The 21,887-nt window shown below is 35.4% G+C and overlaps 1 protein-coding gene across 10 annotated transcripts in view; it reads left to right on the top strand.

Moving 5' to 3' along the window:
* The window catches only part of DPH6 (diphthamine biosynthesis 6), a 196,364-nt gene that overhangs the window by 73,607 nt on the left and 100,870 nt on the right, over positions 1-21,887 (top strand). For 9 of the 10 annotated variants that reach the window (XR_007407500.1, XR_007407502.1, XR_007407501.1 and 6 more), the window contains one exon: positions 19,428-19,501. Coding sequence is in view for 2 of the 10 variants with exons in the window: in XM_025473285.3 (XP_025329070.1) it covers positions 19,428-19,501 (74 nt within the window). In the remaining 8 variants the exon portion in view is untranslated. Of the gene's footprint in view, positions 1-16,115; positions 16,226-19,427; positions 19,502-21,887 lie in introns of all 10 variants that reach the window. The other variant, XR_007407507.1, reaches the window with a different exon arrangement.

Genomic DNA, 21,887 nt, shown 5'->3' with positions numbered 1-21,887 from the left:
ACTGAAATGGCTGCATATTTTTAAAGGTTTTTGTTAAAAATTAGTAAAATTACAAAGAGTACAGAAGAAATGAAAAGGAGAGATTTGGAATAAGAACAATGTTTTGATGTTCTATAAAAATTTATTTTGTTCCTTTCATTTTACTGTTTTGTATTCTCTATTTGTATATCTATTTATACATCCATTTCTCTAGCAACAAGTAAACTCTTTGAGGACAGAGACCGTGGCTTATATAGTTTTTTTAATATTCTTCCCAGTTTTTTCTTTTGATTTATGTTATCATTATTGTATATTTTTTATTGTTCTGCTACCATTACCCTTCTTCTTGGCTTTTTTAAAAAATCAGGCCTTTTTTACATTAATTTCAGGTTCCCCTGGTGCTTCATGTCCAGAAATTAATGATACAAAATGTTAACACAACTTTGGCAAACTGCAAAATGCTTCAGAGCAACATTAAAATCCTCCATTTCGGGTAGCCCCAATTGCTTAGCAGTTTAGCGCCGCCTTCGGCCCAGGGTATAATCCTGGAGACCCGGGATTGAGTCCCACATCGGGCTCCCTGCATGGAGCCTGCTTCTCCCTCTGCCTGTCTCTCTGCCTGTCTCTCTCTCTCTCTTTCTCTAATAAATAAAAATAAAATCTTAAAAAAAAAAATCCTCCATTCCTTTAGCATCCGTATCAGAAAAGTTTGCTTCTCTGAAATTGTCCACAGAATATCAAAGATTTGACCTAAGAAATGCATAATTCAACTTAATCAGTATGTCCCCAGTAGCATTGCATTCCCTTAATTGTAACCGGATGTCATTTCAGTCAGTGCTCAGTCTGGAAAGACCTTGGCAAGTTTGGAATACTGGCTCCAATTAGGTTCTCCAGTTTTATGATTTCTGAGGGGCTTTGATTGCTGAATAAGTTTGGAGAAACTAAATGAATATCGATATCTAAAGCTTCTGAAACCATTACTGATCTGGGTTTATTTCTAGATCTGCCCCACAGCTGGTATGTGACCCTGACCTAGAAAATCACACCAGTGATCTCATGGATATATATGTGCAGTTTAATACTTCAAAAGAGGACTTATCAAGGATCGTCTCCAAGTTTCATTTAATTCTAGCTGTCCATCCTCTCTGTTCTCAACAATATCTAATGTTTGCTAGCTGGAACCAAGATAACTGCATTTAGATTACATATATTTTACTATGCCTGCTTCGTTATCCAGATGCAGAGGTGAAGCCTGAGGGAGAGAGGAAATCAAGAATGGTGCTAGCTGTTGAAGCTTTCTTCAGTTCTCTCAATTCTGATAGTTTGCAGGTGGCATAAGAGGCAGTATTCTCACTGTCCCTTTTATAGGACTGGGCCTTTATGTCCCAACTTTTAATATCAAAGGTCTAAATGAAGACATTTTATGCATTTACTTAATACTTTTCAGTTCAGTTATAAAACTGATATTTCATTAGTTAGATGATGCTAACAATCAACATTAAAAGTCCTTTAATCATTTTAACTTTTTACATTTATATAATATTCCAATATGGTTTGAGATCACCATTTGGTGATCAGCATTCTTTTTTTCTCAGGAATGCTAAAATGAGTAACTAAAAGATGATCTACTGCAAAAAAAAATGGCAAATAGATCTGTGTTTTGTCTTAACTAGCCAAACCTTATGCAGGCCATCAGCAGGTTAACTTGAAATAATTCTGGAAAGTACAGTCTCTGCCTTGAAACTTTAATGTTATGACTGATGTGTGTGTGTGTGTGTGTATACATGCACACGTGTCTGTGTGTTTATCAAGGGCAAAGAATTGTTAAGAATGTACTGGTCCTCAGTATTTGCTTCCCTTTGTGCAATTCCATATGTTTATGTGGCAACATTCTGCTACAGTTTTAAACCTAGTGACTCTATAGCTGTAACAGCACTTCAGGCAATAATATGCAGATCAGGGCTAATTGGAATTTTTCCCTTCAATTTTTCTCTCTCTTAGAGGGGAAAAAAATAACTTGGTTTAGAAATCAGTTTCCTGCCAAATTTGCTGAGGGCAAAGATTTAGAGGATTTTATTGTTGATGTTACTGTTAATTTGATTTATTTATTGTGGAGGCAGTGCATTCACCTGGTTCAGAATTCAAAATGTTCAAAATGTTTATGGGAACCTCCAAATGTAGTCAAGTTGGACAGAAGTTGTGGGTAACCTTAGGGACCTATCACTTGCAATTGGCATGTGAGGGGTGGGGAGAGGCAGTCTTACAGGACTGAGCCGTTAACCTGTGGGATCCCTTGCTAAGTCCAGATGGCTAGTGTCAGAATTGAGTTAATTGTAGAACACTGGTATCGCAGAATTGCTTGATGTGGGGAAAAAACCCACACATCTGGTATCAGAAGTACGTGGGTATGGTAGTTCTGGATGTGAAAGTGAAGTAGAAACACTGGAGGAACTGAGCTTTTCCTAAATGCAATTATTATGTTATTTTTAATCTAGGCTTTTATTTTTATACTTTTGATGAAGGGAACACATATCTCAGTGTTAACTTTACCAGATGATGATGCCTCTGATTTGTTTGGTGAGGTTATGAAAATCACAGCACCTACTTCATCTTTCAAGCTGGCACCATGACTTTGTTCCTGTCACCAGACTTCATGTAAAAATGAGACAACTCCTATTTGTTTAGTAATCTGCATGGCATTTATTAAGGAGCACCTATAAACATAGATTCTCTTGCTACCTCTGCCTGACTCCTAGCAAAGTATTTCTTAGTTTGAAACCAAGCATCTTAAAGACTGTTCCTCCTAAATTTCCATTTTTGGTTATAGTCAGTGAAGTTGTTTCTGTCATTTTCCAGGTTAGCACTTAAGAGAATCAGAAGAAAAAATTTCAAATAGAGCTGGTAACCCTCTATTTTGAACCCTTTATGTGGTGATGCTGGAAACCATTGAATTTTATGGTATTTCTATATCTATTTAAAAGGTTGATGTATTCTGGAATGCCTTTATTAGACAGTAAGATCCATGAAAGTACAGGTGATGTCTGCCTGTGTATTGCTCAATCTAGAATACACATAGAAACTCAAATACTTATTGAGTAATTTACTGAATAAAGAAAATGTTGGGATTTCTGTTGCTGATTTTTAGACATTATACTTTGGTAAGTCATTCCCCTTCCTTAAATTTTCTTAAATAATTATATATTGTGAAAGGTCATTGTACTGGTTGGTCCTGGACCTCTTTGTTTTAACATCCATTCTTCGTCTATTCTAGGCACTGTTTGGTATTCTAGTGGGGCTCAGTGGGCTTAGATTTCCTCCCTCCTTTTTGCTGGCTTTGCCTTGAATTTGTCCAGTGCAAGCCATTGTGGAGACTGATGATCAAAAAGAAGGGAGAAACCCTGACTCCTTCTCTGCCTGGGTGGAGTATCTATCTCCTGGGGCTGGCCTGCCGTTTAGTCACATCCACTGAAATTCCAGTTGCTTCCAGACTCCTTAGTTCCTGGGGTCTAGAGAAGTCCTTTGTCCCTTCAGCTTCGGGATAGTAACTGCTTTCTGTTACCGCTGGTCCTGGGTTACCTCGCGATATTCTCTTTGCCTTTTCAGTCCTGCCACATGTGTAATCAATTCCCTGTACTTTTCTTTATTCTTAAGGGTGGTTTTGTTTTGTTTTGTTTTTTTTCTAGTTGGGCTTTGACTGATAGAGTCATTGAAGTCCTAATCTTGTGTAATTTTAATATTGCTAAATAATTAATAAAATAGCTATTCTTTACATTTATTAATAACTGTAGGATCCCTTGAAAGGACTGAATTATTTTCACACACTTTTTGATGACTGAATGTAAGACACTATGTTGAGTGCTGTGTGGTTGCTAAAAGAACCTAAAAATCCATACATATAAAATAACTTATGTAAAGGGCTTCAAGAAGTGTACAGAGTAAGAGCTATAAAGGGTTTAAAGGAGGGTGGGTCACTTCTGTTCAGAGGAATCAGATGTGGCTTCATGGGTTTTAAAGAATGAGTAAGATTGCACTTGGTGGAGATTGGGGCCAGTGGGAAAAATAATGCAAATGGAAAGTCGAGTAAGAACAAAGGTTGGGAGATGGAAATTAGCATATTCAGCCTGAATAGTAGATGGTTATATAAAGGTTTATAAAAATAAATGTAGATTAGAGAGAGAAATTTATTTGGCAGATGGAGAATACAAAGGGGTTGATTTGAGGAAGGTAAATCTGTTAGTTGGATCAGTTGGCAGGAGAAGAAATTAGAGGTGGAGAGAGCAGTGGAGGACCTATCAATGTTGTTTCAGGGAGAGCTGAGAGGATCTGAACTGGGAGTACCATAGTGAAATGCCTAATATGCTCTACGTAGTGACTAGATATGGGGAGTCTTTGTAACTCAATGACTGTCTAGCTCCAAGCAAGTACCCACAGAGAGTGAAGAGTCTAAAATTACTTGTCTGTTTTGAGGGTAGGAGAAGTAAGTGACAAAAATAGAGAAATGAGGAAGTAAAAGGGGGTTAATTTTTAAGCAATATTTGTATTGCTTTTTATGAATATTTGAGAACTGTCTTCTATGTTCTAGTTGCCTCACAGAACCCTATGAACTAGATATTATCATTTGTATTTCATGAAGAAACTATACTTATCAGAGATTTGTACAAGATTTTGAGTATGCTATGAAACTGAGCATTCTAACTCAGGCCTTCCCTTTTCCTGTGTTTTTGTTTTGTTTTGTTTTTTAATAATTCACTTTATTGGCTTCCTTGGTTACATTTAATATCATGTATTCTTTTCACTATAAGTCCGTTTTCTGTAGTAATTATGGTAAATTTAATTTTGGACATTTTTAAAGGAAAGATATAAACTTAAAGCTTTTCTTCTGAGAGCATAATTATTTTTTACAATTGAGGTAAAAGTAAGGGGTGTTCTTTTGTTTGGTTTTGCTTTTTGAAGGACACCCATGCTTTAAGAGATTATAAAGCTAGATACATCTCATGACCATGTCATTCTTGAACTGGATAGTGTTTCTGTATGTTAGTAAAAGTAGGACTGAACTGGGAAATGGCATACCAGATTCTTTCCATAGTGGTGCCAGCAATATGTTTTGTAAATTTTTGGTACTAAACATAATACATTCCCCTCTGATTCTGCATTTTTCTAGCAGTTGTACCATGTCTTTTTAACAAGGTCTTTTGGAATATTTACTTTTATTTATTTTCTTTCCCATTACCCATTCTCTTATCCTGCTTCAGTTTGATTTCCATTAGCACCAGATTATTAAAATTTATCTTGACTTTTTTTTTGATACTCAGCACTGTGGGCTTTCCTTCTTTCAAAACCCTTTTTGGGGATCCCTGGGTGGCTCAGCAGTTTAGCGCCTGCCTTCAGCCCAGGGTGGGATCCTGGAGTCCTGGGATCAAGTCCCATGTCGGGCTCCCTGCATAGAGCCTGCTTCTCTCTCTGCCTGTATCTCTGCCTCTCTCTCTCTCTCTCTCTCTCTGTGTGTGTGTGTGTGTGTCTCTCATGAATAAATAAAATCTTTAAAAAAGAAAAAACAACTTTTCGATCTTGGTTTCTGTGATATCTCTCCCTCCTAGTTTCCAATCTCTCTGTCCTTAGTTTTCTTTCAACACCCTTCTTTCTCTGCCCACTTGTTATGGTTCCTCAGAGCTTCATTCTTCATTTTCTTTCAGTCTACACTTCCTTGCTATTTGATTTTTTGATTTCTTCTCTTGGCTTTAGCTACCATTGATGTACGCATTTATATCACCCAATTATACCTGTTTTCTGAGCTCCATACCCAACTGTCTATACTCATTTCTCACTGAATGACTATAGGCACATAAGACTCAATGTCTACAATAGTATTCTTAATATTCCTCCCCAAATATGTGTATTTCTTACAGAATCAAAGCCATTGCTCTCCATCAAGTGACCAAACCAAAAACTTAAGAGCATTCTGGATTCCTTTCTCAGCCACATGCCACTAAAATCCATTGGTCTTTTTATATGTCATAAAGCTGCCATTCCTTGTTATCATCACCACTACTTTAGTTTAGTCCTTTATCATATTTTTATTTGGATTTCTTTAGGATATCCCATGCAGATGTTCTACTTCTAACTTTATACTTTTCTGATTGATACTCCCACATAATCTTTTAAAAATATAAGCCTAATTGTATAGTGCTGTTAATGTCTTTTAATGTTCCATGCTTATCAATTGGAAGAATTAATGTTGTTAAAATGTTCATATAACCCAAAGTGGTTTACAGATTCAGTGCATCCTATCAAAATTCTAATGACATTTTTCACAGATACAGAAAAAAAAAAACCTATCATTTGCATGGAGCCACAAACAACCTCAAATAGCCAAAGCAATGAAGAGAAAGAACAAAGCTGGAGGCATCACATTTCTTGATCTCAAACTATATTACAAAGCAATAGTAATCAAAACAGTATGGTGTTGCCATAAAAACAGACACATAGATCATAGAAGAGAATAGAGAGTCCCAAAACAAACTCATACATATACAGTTAATTAATTTTGACAAAGGAGCCAAGAATATACAATGGAGAAAAACATAGTGACTTCTATAAATGGTGTTGGGAAAACTAGTTAGCTACATGCAAAAGAATGAGACCGGACCACTATCTCATGCCATAAATAAAAGTTGACTCAAAATGGGCTAAAGACCTGAATGTAAGATCTGACTATAAATTTCCTAGAAGAACACATGGAGGTAAACTTCTTGATATTGGTCTTGGCAATGACTTTTTGAATTTGACACCAAAAGTGCAGGCAACAAAAGCAAAAGTAAACAAATGGGACTATATCAAACTAAAATGTTTCCATACAGCCTTAGAAATTGACAAAAAGGCATCATATGAAATGGGAGGAAAATATTTGCAAACCATATATATTGGTAAGGGAGTTAATACCCAAAATATACAAGGAACTCACAAAATTCAATAGCAAAAAAAACCAAAACAAAACAAAACAAAAAAACAACCTGATTAAAAAATGAGCAGAGAACCTGGATAGACATTTTTCCAAAGGAGACATACAAATAGCCAACAGGTATATGAAGAGGTACTCAAAATTGCTACTTATCAGGGAAATGCAAATCAAAACCAGAGTAAGATATCACTTAGGATACCTATTATCAAAAAGACAAGAAATAACAGATGCTGACAAGGATATGGAGAAAAGGGAACCCTTGTGCACTTTTGATGGGAATGTAAACGGATAAAGCCACTGTTGCTGGAAACAGCCTAAGTGTCCATTGACAGATGACTGAATAAAGAAAATACAGTATATACATACAGGATGGAATATTATTCAGTCTTAAGAGAAAGAGGAAATCTTGCCATTTGTAACAACATTGATGAACTGAAAAGGCATTATATTAAGTGAAATAAACCAGACAGAGAAAGACCAATACCACATGGTGTCATTTATATGTAGAGCTAAAATAAATAAATAAATAAATAAATAAATAAATAAATAAATAAATAAATAGATAAATTTTAAAAAGTTGAACTCCTAGAGTGGGAAGGGTTGGGGAATGTGAGAAATAGGGAGAGGTTGGTAAAAAGGTGTAAACTTTCAGTAGTAAAATGAGTAATGTTCTGAGGATCTAGTGTGTAACATGACTATTGTTGTTAATACTGAATTGTATCACTGAAATTTGCTTTGAGGGTAGAATTTGAATGTTCTCACCAAAAGAAAAAAGAAAATACTTGAGGTGATGGATCCGTTCATTAACTTGATAGTAAAAATTCTAAATTCTTGCAAAATGTATGTGTATATCAAATCACCATGTTGCACATTTTGAATAGCTTACAATTCTACTTGCCAATTAGAACTCAATAAAGCTGGAATAATTTTTAAATCATATAAATATAATAATCCTCATCTGAGTTGCATTCTAAAAGTTATCTCAAATCAAAGGAAGTTTTTTTAGGAGCTTATAAAATGAATATAGAAAGCAGTTTCTAAACAGATTAAACACTCTGCCAAACTGATTTGCTTAGAATTGAACACTTTTTGATGTTTGTTTTATTCTCCCAGTAAGTATTAACAATGTAATCCTTTGTTTATTTATTTTGTTGTTGTTAAAGAGTTTCACAGAAGTCACCTTATCTTTTTAGCAAGAAGAGTATTCTTGGGAAGCTCAATGGGAAAAGAAACTATAGTTCTAGGCTTCTGTTCAGCTTCATATTTAGATTGAATTTGTTCTAGGATGAATAATAAACTCTTAGTTTCTGCATTGAGGTTGGGACTCACTGTGTAGCAAACAGCTAATTTATTCAAAACTGGGAGAGTAATACTGTGGCAACTAAGATGGAGACTTAAAAGTAAATTAATATACTAGCTTTAAATGGAAATAAACAACAAATGATTATGATTTTCTGCAATTTCTTTGTCATTTAATTTTCAGCCTTAACAACTTTTTTCCCTATTTAATTGAGAAAGCTCACAAAGGGAGACAATAATCCTCCAAATTAGTGACCTAATACTCTGTCATGAGCTCACTGTTTAATGGAAGAACTCCAGATGGTGATCATTTTCCACTTCAGAAGTGTCTTATATTGATGATGCTAAGAAAAAAGCCTTTTTAACAAGTCAAACAGAAGTTTTAGCTGGAATTTATATCATTTGAAATCATTACCAATTGAAAATTCTCAGTGTCACTTTCAGAATTATTTCATATAAAATAGTATTAATTTCTCTAGTTTTTTTTTTAACTTAGACTTATGTAATTCAACTCAAGTAAAGAATTAGAAGTTTAAGGAAAAGCTTTCATCTAGTGCTTTACTGGCCATATAAATTTCTTGTTTAGTTATCCAGGCCCTAGAACATCATTGGCATTCACAAATGTTTCTTATTTAATAATGTCATGTTGCCAGAAGTCCAAATATCACCACTCAGAGCTCTACTGCAAGTGTGCTTCTCTAATGAATGGTTCATATTAAAAATGTTAGAATGCTTTTCAGATGAAAAACACTTTAAATTCAGCAGATCATTTTTTTCTCAACAGGCAGGAACTCATTAACAGCATAATACTGGTAACTGAGGCATTTTTCAAAGAAAATAATTTCTCCAATAAATGCAAGCTGCATATCTTCTTATCTTTAGAATAAGTAGGTCTAGTTTTCATTTGTTTAAAAAAAAAGGACAGTTTGTTTTCAATTTATCTTGGCTTTGTGAACCAACTTCTTCATCTGGGGACGAGTGAATATTGAGTAAACAAATCTAATTTAGGTCTGGATTTCTACCTTGAAAACCCTCCTTATAAACTTGTCATTATCACTATTGCCAGATGGCTGAATGCCTTCACCATCCCAACCTCTGTATTGGGTGCCTTTTAGCTGTGATAGGGAAGAGCTTCGCATCTCATTGAGAAAACCAGAGCAGATACACTTCAGAGTAGAAGTCCCTTTCCATCCTTGAGTATCTGTGTTCCTGATACTGTAGGGTACCGATATTAAGAGTAGGCATTAATAAGACTTTAGGACTATGGGCAGGTCTATGTTCATACTTCTTTTGGCGATGAGAGTAAGACTAATGGCATGTGAGGCCATATTAGGCCCTCATTAATTATAGGAGATTCAACCATATAATCAAATACCAAATGGAGATACGCAATTAAGATTGTGTCAGTTTGTTAGCAGATAAGTTTTATATATATTTCTTTTTTAGAGTCAGACTTATTTCTTTGAAGAAAAATATTTGGTGGATTTTATACTAAAGTATAAGTACTTGGGCAGCCCGGGTGGCTCAGCGGTTTAGCGCCGCCATCAGCCCAGGGTGTGATCCTGGAGACCCGGGATCGAGTCCCAGGTCGGGCTCCCTGCGTGTAACCTGCTTCTCCCTCTGCCTGTGTCTCTGCCTCTCTTTCTCTCTGTGTGTCTCATGAATAGATAAATAAAATCTTTAAAAAAATAAAAAAAATACAAGTACTTAGTACTAAGGTACTAAGTATACTAAAGAAGATACAGGAAGATAGTAGGAGCAGATATCAGTTTTCTTATAGTCAAGAAAGGCAGAAAATTGATATGTCTGACTGAATTTTTAAAAATATATTTCCTAATGTCATTCCTCCCAGGCAAGAATTTCTTCTTTTATAATTTATTTTATGTTGTATAGACTTATGTCACTTATTTTCTTTAAAATGTCCATTCTCCTGCATCCCTTATGGGATTTTAATTTCTAAAGGTTCCAACTGTGCTGTTTTCTTTTCTTTTCTTTTCCTTTCTTTTCTTTTCTTTCTTTCTTTCTTTCTTTCTTTTCTTTCTTTCTTTCTTTCTTTCTTTCTTTATTTATTTATTTATTTATTTATTTATTTATTTATGATAGGCACACAGTGAGAGAGAGAGAGAGGCAGAGACATAGGCAGAGGGAGAAGCAGGTTCCATGCACCGGGAGCCTGACGTGGAATTCAATCCCGGGTCTCCAGGATCGCGCCCTGGGCCAAAGGCGGGCGCCAAACCGCTGCGCCACCCAGGGATCCCCAACTGTACTGTTTTCAAATGTGTTTTCCCCTTCCTCATATAGGATTGGTCACACAGTAGGGTTTTACTTATTGCTGTTTAATAAATACATGAGTAATTTTGCCTGCCAGTTTATTTACACATGGGATAAAAGATGAATACGCATATGCATAGGTGTGTTTTTAATAATATTTTCCCTGATTGAAAAAGTAATACATATGGTATAAAAATATTTGAGAAAGAATAAAGTTATAAATATAAAGTTATAAATCTAAATGGTCTCTTTCTGGTCCTCATTTCTTGCCTATGGATATTTCCAAAATCCCATGTATTTTAATACACAACCTGTGGAAATTTTTTTCACTGAATCTTATGACATAAATAGTTCCTTATATTACATATCTTTTGAAAATATTTTTAATGACTGCTTTGTTTTCTCTCTTCTAAATATACCATGGTTTATTCAACTATCCTATTATTTGAGATTTTAGGATTTTCAAATTTTTGTTCCAAAAACATGAAGAATGTAATAAGATGAAAACCTTTATATATAAACTTTGTGCACAGTTACAGTTATTTTTATAGACTAAATTTCTGGAAGTAAAGTGTGAAATTGCTAGGTGTAAGAGAATAAACATAATAAGACTTCTCAATACATATTGCAAAATTGGTTTTCAGAAAAGATGCATGAGTAACAACTTCATCTGCAGTGCATTAGCTTATGCAACTCTACATATCCTAATCATCTTTGAGTGTTAATCAAATTCTAATCAATTAATCCCACATGTATATATTTCTTTAACAGAAAGTAATTCTAGCTTGTATTTTCTTCATTCTTTTGAAAGTTGAAATTAGTCATTTGTATTTATTCTCTTAAAAATACCTAATATCTTTTCTAATATTTATTGTTGGGTGTTAACCTATTCTTTATTAATTTGAAAGACAGATATTAATAACCCTTTGTCACGTATGTTACAAAATAATTGCCTTAGTTTTGTTTTTGGATAATTGTTAAAGTATAGAAGTACCATAATTTTATTTAATCAATCTCATTCAATTATGAATATTAATTGAATATTTAGTGTTGTCCCAGGTACTTTTCTAGAGCTGAGGATGTAGGGAAACACAGGACTAAATACCTGCCCACATAGGTGAAGACATACATTTAAAAATTAAATAAGTAAATATATGATATAATTTCAGGTAATGCTATGAAGAAAATAAAGCTAGGGCAAGGAAATAGTGACAGGAGTAGGAGAGGGTAGTGAGGGGGTAGTAGGAATATTTTAGAAAGAAGTCAGAGGCCTCTCTGAGATATTTGAGCAAGACCCTAAAAATGTGAGGGAACAAGTCATGTAAATATCTATAGGAAATGTGTCATAGGCATACGGAAGGAGATTCTGAGATGTAAACAAGCTTAAATGAGCAACAGCAAGTCTAGTGTGGATCACTGGAATGAGTTGAGAGGATAGTCGTAGGTGATGATGTCAGAGAAGTTGGAAGGGTCCAGGTCATTTAGAACTTTGTATATTGCTCACAAGGCCCTCGTATATTACTCTTAAGTAGAATGGGAAGCTATTAGAGAATTTTCAATCCAGGAGCTACATGCTGTGATTTATATTTTGAAAGATCACTGGTTACTCTGTGGAGATAGATTATAGTGAAGTGTGGACTTAGGGAAACCAGTTAGAAAACTATTGCAGTAGTCCAATTGAAAGTGATGGTGGTTAGGACTAGTGGTAATGGTAGAGGAGATGAAAACTGGTTAGATTTGGGATATTTTTGGAAGATGGAGCTAATGGAACTATTGCTTGATTGGATATAGGTCATAAGGGAAGGAGAAATCGTGAATGACTAAGATTCTTGGCCTGAGCAATAATATTTGGGCAATGTCATTTCCTAAGATGAGGAGCCATATGGAATGACCTTTGGGTGTGATGCGTGTATGTGCCTGAATCAAGAGTTTTGTTTTGAATCTGTTCAAGTTTGAGATTCTTAGTAGACACCCAAATAGACTTTGGAGTAGACATTTGGATTCTGGATCTCAGAGGAGAGGCAGGAGTTATTAACTTACAGATTGTATTTAGAACCATCCAACCAGATGAAATCACTGGGGAATGCATATAGCTAGAGAAGAGAAGAGAGCCAAGGACTGAACTCTGGGCACTTTAATTTTTAGAGATAATGAAGAGGACAAGGAGCCAGTAAGGGAGAATAAGAAATAGCCATTAAAGTAGGAAGAATTCAAATAAGGCAATGGCAGAGAATTGACTACTGAATTTGGCAAACCTAGTGGTCACTGACTGACATGATAAGAGAGGTTTTAAGAGACTGATGGGAACTCAAGGTTGCCTGGAGTGGGTTTAAAAGAGAATAGACAGTGAGGAAATGGAGAAAAATATATAAGGTCTTTTGAGAGTTTTACTTTAATAGCAAGAAATAATGATACCTGGAAGAAGACCTGAGTTTTTGGCAGCTATCACCGCATATTATATAATGATGAACATGAACCAGGAGTAAAAATTGATTGTGCGGGGGGTGGTAGGGAATAAAAGTTTAGTCCTTGAGCTATCTGGATGAATTGGGATCTCATGCAGAGGGATGCTTGGAAGCACTTAGGGCTTTGGAGACCATTTTTATAGGAGGCAGAATCAATAGGTACAGATGCTGATAGGTTGATAGAGTTGTTGATCCTTAGATCTTTTAGTCTTTTATTTCCTTCTTTTCTAAATATTTAAAATGGTTTCCCCAGAGCAGGGGGAAAAAAATCACCTATGTATAGGAGGGCTATGCTTAATTAAAAGTACAACATAGTTTATTTCAAAAGGAAAGAAATGCTGAAGGTCAAACCACAATCCTCTGCCTTAAGAATGCAGTGCAGAGGGCAGCCCCTGTGGCGCAGCGGTTTAGCGCCGCCTGTGGCCCAGGGCGTGATCCTGGAGACTCTGGATCGAGTCCCATGTCGGGCTCCCTGCATGGAGCCTGCTTCTCCCTCTGCCTGTGTCTCTGCCTCTCTCTCTCTCTCTCTTTCTCTCTCTCTCTGCATCTCTATGAATAAATAAATAATCTTAAAAAATTTTAAAAAAAAGAATGCAGTGCAGATTTGTAATATATAATTGTAGAAAAACCTAAGAAGTTCACTAATATCTCCCAATTTAAAAAGATAAGGATTAGATGTGCACTAACAGGTATTCAGACATATTCTGAAGATGCTATAATTAAAACAATGTGGGGCTGACCCAGAAATAGTCAAATCAGTGGAACAGAACAGAATGTACACAGAAGATCTAAATGAGTATAGGAATGTGGTAGATGATCAGGTTGACAGTGAAAATTGGTGGGGAGGATTCTCTACTTAAAAAATGATATTTAACAATTTGCTGACTACTCAGAATGATAGAAATTTCTATCTTTGATATGTCTTCTACATTGCTAATTTTGTTGTTGTTGTTGTTGTTGTTGAGGCCTGTCTGCTAACCACACCTGTGTTCTTTCTTATGTATGTGCTGGTAGAAATGACACTGTGTTTGTACCAGTTTGTGAATATGTGTTAGCTTTTGCAAATGTCCTATCTTTTGTTACTACTGGCCATATTGCCTAGACTCACTTCTCAGCAGTCTTGCTCATGTCTCATATTGACAGTGATTGGGGAAAAGGGTGATATAGGTAACAGATGGCTCTGTGATGTGCACTTAGCTAATCTGGTTATAGCTGACTTTGGTAACATCTTTTAGCATTTTTTATTTACAAAACAAAGATGATGATAGTCTACCTTGGAGCATTGTTGAAAGCAGTAACTAATATAAATTCTTAATGGTATTATGTGCTGCTGTTTCTAATACTCAGTGATGTCATTGCTGACTTCACTATTTTCTGAGTTGAAGTAACAAATCTATCATTGATAGTGATAATATTCTAAGCTGAGTAGTGTCCACTTATGTCTGAGAAATCCTGTGACTCAGCAATCTGCCTGGCTATTTAGGGTCCAGTCTTTGTCTCTAATTTACCTATTATTGACATTATTTTTTATTGTCATTTTCTGTGCCTTTGGTTATCTTGATGACAGGAATGTAATTTAATCTGTGTTTGATCTCAAAATTCTATGAATTGTGTTGAATTTAGCAATAGATACTCATGATTGATCATTTATTTTACTGAGGATCTGAAATTCATTTTTTGAAGAATTTGGCAATGGTATGTCAACTATTTCATTCTTTTATCAAACAGGACTACAGTTTTCCCCACAGTGATCATAACTAACTTCTTAATTATAAAATACAGTGGTTCTATTGAACTTTCTACAGCATGTAACACTGTGTATGTATATAAGTAAGAGCACAGTGGTTGGCAGACAGGCACCAATGTAAAGGCTTCTTATTCTATTAATCAGCTATATCAATTGGAATGGAGTAATCTTATTTTTTCATATATGAAATAAGTTTAATAGTATTTTTGATTGCTATCAGGAATAACCAAGGTAAGATATACAGATTTCATTGCACAGATTTTAGTATATACAAGGCACTTGGTGATATTGTTATTTTATCTTTCCTTTTCCTAGATAGAGTTAGTTTGTATTTGTGCATACACCATTACTCTATCCTCACTGTGTCTCTTATTATCTTTTCCAGTGTCTTCACTGAAGACCCTTTATTCTTCCTGTCCTTACATTTTGCAGTATCCTCACGGCCTTACACTTAGCTCCCTTTTTGCTCTATGTCCTGCTTCTTAGATTTGTTTCCTCCTGCAGCTTTAAGTTCTCTTATATTAGCTTATAATACCCACATCTTTCTCTGTACTCTCTTGAGCACCAGAGAATTCAATATGCCTAATAGTCTTTTCTACTTTGAATACCTAGCAAACTGAAGAAACATACACAAAGCTAAGTAAACTCAGTATTTTGTTTTAAGACATGTAGTTCTTAGCTGATAGTCACTTAAACAAGAATCATTGGTCCCACCATTTATGTATGTTGCTTATCTTTGTGCTGATGGTTCCCAAGTTTTATTAATTTTGTCTTTAAATTGTTTGTGGAATTTAGCTTCTTATCTCCATCCTTCAGTTCAGAATCCTTCAGTTCTTCAGATTAAGCTTTTTCTCTTTATCTACTCTCTAGTTTACCCTTAACACTGTTACCAGTCTTGTCTTTCTACTTGTAAAGATCATATCTTACTTCTTAAAATCCTTTACACAATCCAAGGGAAACGAACATATATATGTTCTCACAAAGACCTATAGAAAAATTCATGGTAGCTTTATTCACAAGAACCCCCAAACTAGAAGCAACCCAAATATTCATCAACAAGAGAATGGATAAACAGATGTTGTATATCCATACAATGGATTAAAATGGAATACAAAGGAATGAGCTATGGATACACACAACGTGGATTAATCTCAAAATCATACTGTGTGAAAGAGGGTAGAAACTAAAGGATATAAATTGTATCATAGTATGTATATATAACATTTGAGAAAATGCAACCTAATGCATAATGACATAAAGCAGGTTAGTCCTGAAGCCAGGAGTGAAGGGAGGAGGGTTGGGCTGCAGAGGCACAAGATATCATTTGGGTATAATAAAAATGATTTGTGTCTTTTTTTTTAAGATTTTTTTTTTTTTTTTTTTATTTATGATAGAGAGAGAGAGAGAGAGAGGCAGAGACACAGGCAGAGGGAGAAACAGGCTCCATGCTGGGAGCCCGACGTGGGCCTCGATCCCGGGACTCCAGGATCGCGCCCCGGGCCAAAGGCAGGTGCTAAACCTCTGAGCCACCCAGGGATCCCCGGATTTGTGTCTTGATTGGGGTGGTAGTTTCACTGGAATGTACATTTGTTAAAACTCAATGAATTGTGGACTTTAAATGGATACAGTTTATTGTATGTAAATTGTGCCTTAATAGAATTATTTTTAAAAATTTGTACAGAGAAGGACTCTTCATTGCCTTCTCATTGCAGGCCACATTTCTGAACAATCTGATCCAAACTGCGTTTTCTAGACCTTTTTTCCTTTTACTTCTTGATGCATGCTTTCAACTGCAGCTACTACTCCATACTGCTGACCATCCCTTATATATCAAGTCCCTTATTTTGTTACTTAAATGAATAAAAAACAATGACAATTAGCCTTATTCTTGGAGAGGATTACATGACTGGTTAAGCTTGGTGATACTACTTTTGGTGAACAACTGTGGTATAGTTCTCTAGTCTAGAGACCTGATTTTGACAATGTACCAAGAAGTTATTAGTCTCTCTAGTACAGATTAATATAAATCAAATTGGTTTAAGACTGTGTAAGCCAGAATGTCAATTCATTATAATGTAGAGCATTTGTGTTAAAAGGATGAGAATGCTTGTTCTGATGGGTTAGCATAATCTTTCTTGATCTGAAAGCAAGAGGCAGCCTAAATTAGAGTCTAAACGTTGCACAGTGGTCGTAGAATTGTATCATAGGAAGGTGGTTTGAATGTGGCCAGATTCCTGGATCCCAGATTCTGTGTTAACTATTTTCTCCAACACATTCATTTTTTATTTCCATTATGGCACAAGGTGATTTATTTGACTCTGTCTTCATGCAGCCTCAGTTTATCTTTGATTCTAGTGGTCACTTTTTCTTTGTTTCTTAGTTGATACTTCCACTGCTGTTATTTTGTTGCTGTTGTTAATTTAGTAACTTTTCCCCCCAAGAGATGTAGGTTATGGGTTAGGGCCTGAGCTTATAGCTTTATGTTTTTTTATGGAGTAGATTGACTCTGTTAGATCTTTATCTTTTAAAGGTCTAATTTGCCTTTCTTCAGTTAGTAGTATGTTCTAAACGGTTAAGGAGTCAACAGAAGTCTTATTCAGGACTTACTATGTTGGAAAAGTTTATTGTAACTGGACTGTAGAGTTGAATGTTAAAGGTTATATATTAGTCATGGTTCTCTAGAGAAACAGCGAACTAAGGATATATAAAGATACACAGAAAGACATTTATTATGAGAGATTATCATCTGATGATGGAGGCTGAGAAGTCCTGTGATCTGCCATTTGCAAGCTGGGGGCCCCAGAAAGCTGATGGTATGGTTCCAGTCCAAACCCAAAAGCCTAAGAACCAGGGAAGCCAATGATACAAATTTCAGAGCAATTTCCAAGGCCCAAGAACCAGGAATACCAATGGCTGAGGGCAGAAGAAGGTGGATGTCCCAGCTCAGAGAAATACATGCATATCTAATATTCAGAACTTGACATTTCCTTATGGCAGAACTTACAAACAACTGTATAGTGTAGGAATGGAACTGATTTTTATCTTTTGATGACACTGTTCACTACTCTGATCTGTGCCATATTTGCATTTATTCAGGAACACTATGCCTTGACCTTTTCTAATGAATACCATGACTTTTATGAAAAAAAAAAAATGACTAGGAAGTGAAGAGAAAGGTTATAAGCAAATGCTCTCACAGAATTGCTAAACTAGGGAAGTAAAGGAAATAGCTTTTTTCCTGTTATCCTTATCTAATAGAATCCTTTTATTTTGGGGCTGTTTGAGCATATATTTCTTTATCATTTTGGAGAGGAAACTTTAAATTGGCTTTATCTCCAAAGACATGAGAGATTCCTCTTGTGCATTTTGTTTATTTATTATGGCATCCTATTAGGACACACTCGAGTATTTCAGTATGTCTTGAAATATTACATATGTTTTTATGTGAGACACTGTTGCTTTTCTTTTTCTTTTTTTTTTCTTTTCTTTTCTTTTTTTCTTTTCTTTGTAGATTTCCAAGTGTGGAAAGAGTATTAATAATAAAATCATCTCTCTTAAGTAGTTTCTTCTATACTCCATATAAAGATGGATTTTTCTTTTATGCCTATTCAGAGAATTTCTATTTGGTTTGTTATAAGTAATTACCCCCCGGTCACTTTCTTTGTATCTGTTTTCTAGATAACAGTTCCCTAGTGTATACCTGTATTGTCTATTGTTCTTACACTTTTTTACATTAAATTTCATCTTAGACCTGTCCTTCCAAATCCCCAAGTTCTCCATATCCATCCATGTACTAGATTGATCTTCTTTTCTTTATGTTTAAAATCTATCCTAGCTTTGTATCATTTGCAAACTTGATCATATTTGAATTTACATATCCTCATTAAAGAACACAGACTAGGGATCCCTGGGTGGCGCAGCGGTTTGGCGCCTGCCTTTGGCCCAGGGCGCGATCCTGGAGACCCGGGATCGAATCCCACATCGGGCTCCCGGTGCATGGAGCCTGCTTCTCCCTCTGCCTATGTCTCTGCCTCTCTCTCTCTCTCTCTCTGTGACTATCATAAATAAATAAAAATTTAAAAAAAAAATTAAAAAAAAATAAATAAAGAACACAGACTAGTCGTCTTTGCTATGAGATCCTGCTGGATGCATTGCTGGTTAATCTCAGTTGTAACTCTTTTGGTAATAATTCATTGCTTCCTTCTTATCGTGGAATGTTTATCCACTGGGCTATACTGTTATTCCAGTCTTGCCTCTACCATCTCTGCTTCCTGGATGCTCCCAGGTTAATCTTACGTTTTCTGAGATACAGATAAAAATCATTGTGTCCCTTTTTCTACTTATGCCATTGCTTATTTTTTGTAAAGTTACTGAGTCTGAGAAAACATTGTCCTTAAATAGAAATTTCTCAAAAATTTCAACTGAACATCATTGAGTCTTTAAAAATATGTTAAGTGAGAAAACATTTTGAAAGTACCATCTAAGTCTTTGCCTTCTCCATGGAAAATAGTTTCTAGTTATTGGGATTTTAAGTAAAATAATTATTTTCCCCATAGCTGAGAGTATGATTTAAATCTATTTATTTTCTCTGAATGTGGACTTCATTTTCATAAATTTTTCAAGATGGAAAGTTCTTTAGTAATTTTCAGAGCATGATGTGTAGCCACAGGTTTATTTTTAAAGTTATATTTTTTCTTTTATTTTTCAGGAAAAAGAAGAAGTAGAAGGGATATCAGTAGGTGCTATACTCTCTGACTATCAGCGTGTTCGAGTAGAAAATGTGTAAGAGAATATTAATTTGCCCTATATTTTTAAATTACATGTTTAAGAATGTGAATAAATAAAAAATACAATTGTATTCTACATACCTCATGGAACTACCTACTTATATTACATAAGTTACAAAAGTTGTACTTTTATTACTTTTTTCTATCCTGATATCACATATGGAGAAAACTCTAACTTACTTGCCATAAGGAAAAATAAATTATTTATAATAAAAAAATTAAGACAAAGATTTTTAAAGTCAAAAGTATTGTTTTTGTTCAGTTTCCTTATTTGAATCAGTATACCTTTTCAACCCCTTTTAACTCATCATCGTTTGTAATGAAAATCAAGAGCTAATAAAAGGCGTGCAGTGATTTTTTTTTAAGATATACTTATTTATTTAAGGGGGTAGGTGGGGAAAGGAGGGACAGAGAGAGAGAGAGAAACCTAAGCAGACTCCTCACTGAGCGTGGGGAGGATCTCACGACCCTGAGATCAGACCTGAGCTGAAATTAAGAGTCAGGCACTTAACCTACTGCATCACCCAGACACTTCAGAAATGCAGTGAAATCAGAGGAAGACATAGACATGGCCAACAAGCACATGAGAAAATGTTCTGCATCATTTGCCATCAGGGAAATACAAATCAAAACCACAATGAGATACCACCTCACACCAGTGAGAATGGGGAAAAGTAACAAGGCAGGAAACAAGAAATGTTGGAGAGAATGTGGAGAAGGGGGAACCCTCCTGCAGTTTTGGTGGGAATGTGAACTAGTGCAGCCACTCTGGAAAAATGTGTGGAGGTTCCTCAAAGAGTTAAAAATAGATCTGCCCTACGACCCAGCAATTGCACTGCTGGGGATTTACCCCAAAGATACAGATGCAGTGAAACACCAGAATACCTGCACCCCAATGTTTATAGCAGCAATGTCCACTATAGCCAAACTGTGGAAGGAGCCTCGGTGTCCTCCAAAGATGAATGGATAAAGAAGATGTGGTATCTGTATACAATGGAATATTACTCAGCCATTAGAAACGACAAATACCCACCATTTGCTTCGACATGGATGGAATTTGAGGGTATTATGCTGAGTGAAATAAGTCAGTCGGAGAAGGACAAACATTATATGTCTCATTCATTTGGGGAATATAAAATATAGTGAAAGGGAATAAAGGGGAAAGGAGAAAAAATGAGTGGGAAATATTAGAAAGGGGGACAGAACACGAGAGACTCCTAACTCTGGGAAACGAACAAGGGGTGGTGGAAAGGGAGGTGGGCGGGGGGTGGAGGTGACTGAGTGACGGTCCCTGAGGGGAGGGGCACTTGATGGGATGAGCACTGGGTGTTATGCTGTACGTTGGCAAATTGAACTCCAATTTTAAAAAATATGTTAAAAAAATAAATAAGATTTAAAAAATGTGATATTTTAAAGGAAAAAAGCTTATTAAGGAATCTTTCCTTTGGCCCTTAGAATTCAGATCTTGGCCAAAAATATTCATGTGATTAAAATATTTATATAACAAAGCCATTCAACTTTCAAGGACTTTGTATATCATTGCCCTCTTCATCTTTCTCACCCTCCAAAGGATGTAGCACTGGTAAAACATTGTATCTCCAACTACCAAAAATAATCAATTCCATTGATCTATTCAAAAACCATAAAGTCTAAAAAAAAAAAAACAAAAAAAAAACCATAAAGTCTAATGATAATATTGATTATTTAATGTTGACTTGGCAAAACATCACCTGAATTTACTTTTCATTTTTAGTTTATTTGGATAAATAACTATATTGTATAGAGACTTTATACATAATTATATTAGCAAAAAAGAAAATTTGGACTCTACAAGCGCAACTTGACTTTGAAATAAGTAATTTTGCTATTCAGAAGGATAAATGGAAATCAGATAAGGGTTGTATTTCTGTAATAGTTTTATATTCTTGATAAAAAACATATGGACTATCAAATCAAAAACTTACATATTAATTGACTTGAAAACTTCTTTTATTTTTTATTGCCTTTATTTTGTCTCTAATTCTACAATGAATTTAAGGCACTCAAAAACACAGAATTTTTAGGGGCGCCTGTCTGGCTCAGTAGGAAGGGCATGTGACTCAATCTCAGAGTCATAAGTTCGAGCCCCACAATGAACATAGAGTAAATAAATAAATGTAAAAAATTTTTTTAAAGATTATATTCATTTATTCATGAGAGACACACAAAGTGAGAGAGAGAGAGGCAGAGACACAGGCAGAGTTGGAGAAGCAGACTCCATGCAAGGAGCCCGGCACGGGACTCGATCCTGGACTCCAGGATCATGCCCTGGGCCAAAGGCAGGCCCCAAACCACTGGGCCACCCAGGGATCCCCAAAACTTTTTTAAATCCAAATTTTTTT

Source organism: Canis lupus, chromosome 30, assembly GCF_003254725.2.
Source record: "Canis lupus dingo isolate Sandy chromosome 30, ASM325472v2, whole genome shotgun sequence".
Classification (NCBI taxonomy): Eukaryota; Metazoa; Chordata; class Mammalia; order Carnivora; family Canidae; genus Canis; species Canis lupus.
The sequence above is the reverse complement of the archived record's forward strand: the minus strand, read 5'-3'. Positions and strand labels throughout refer to the sequence as shown.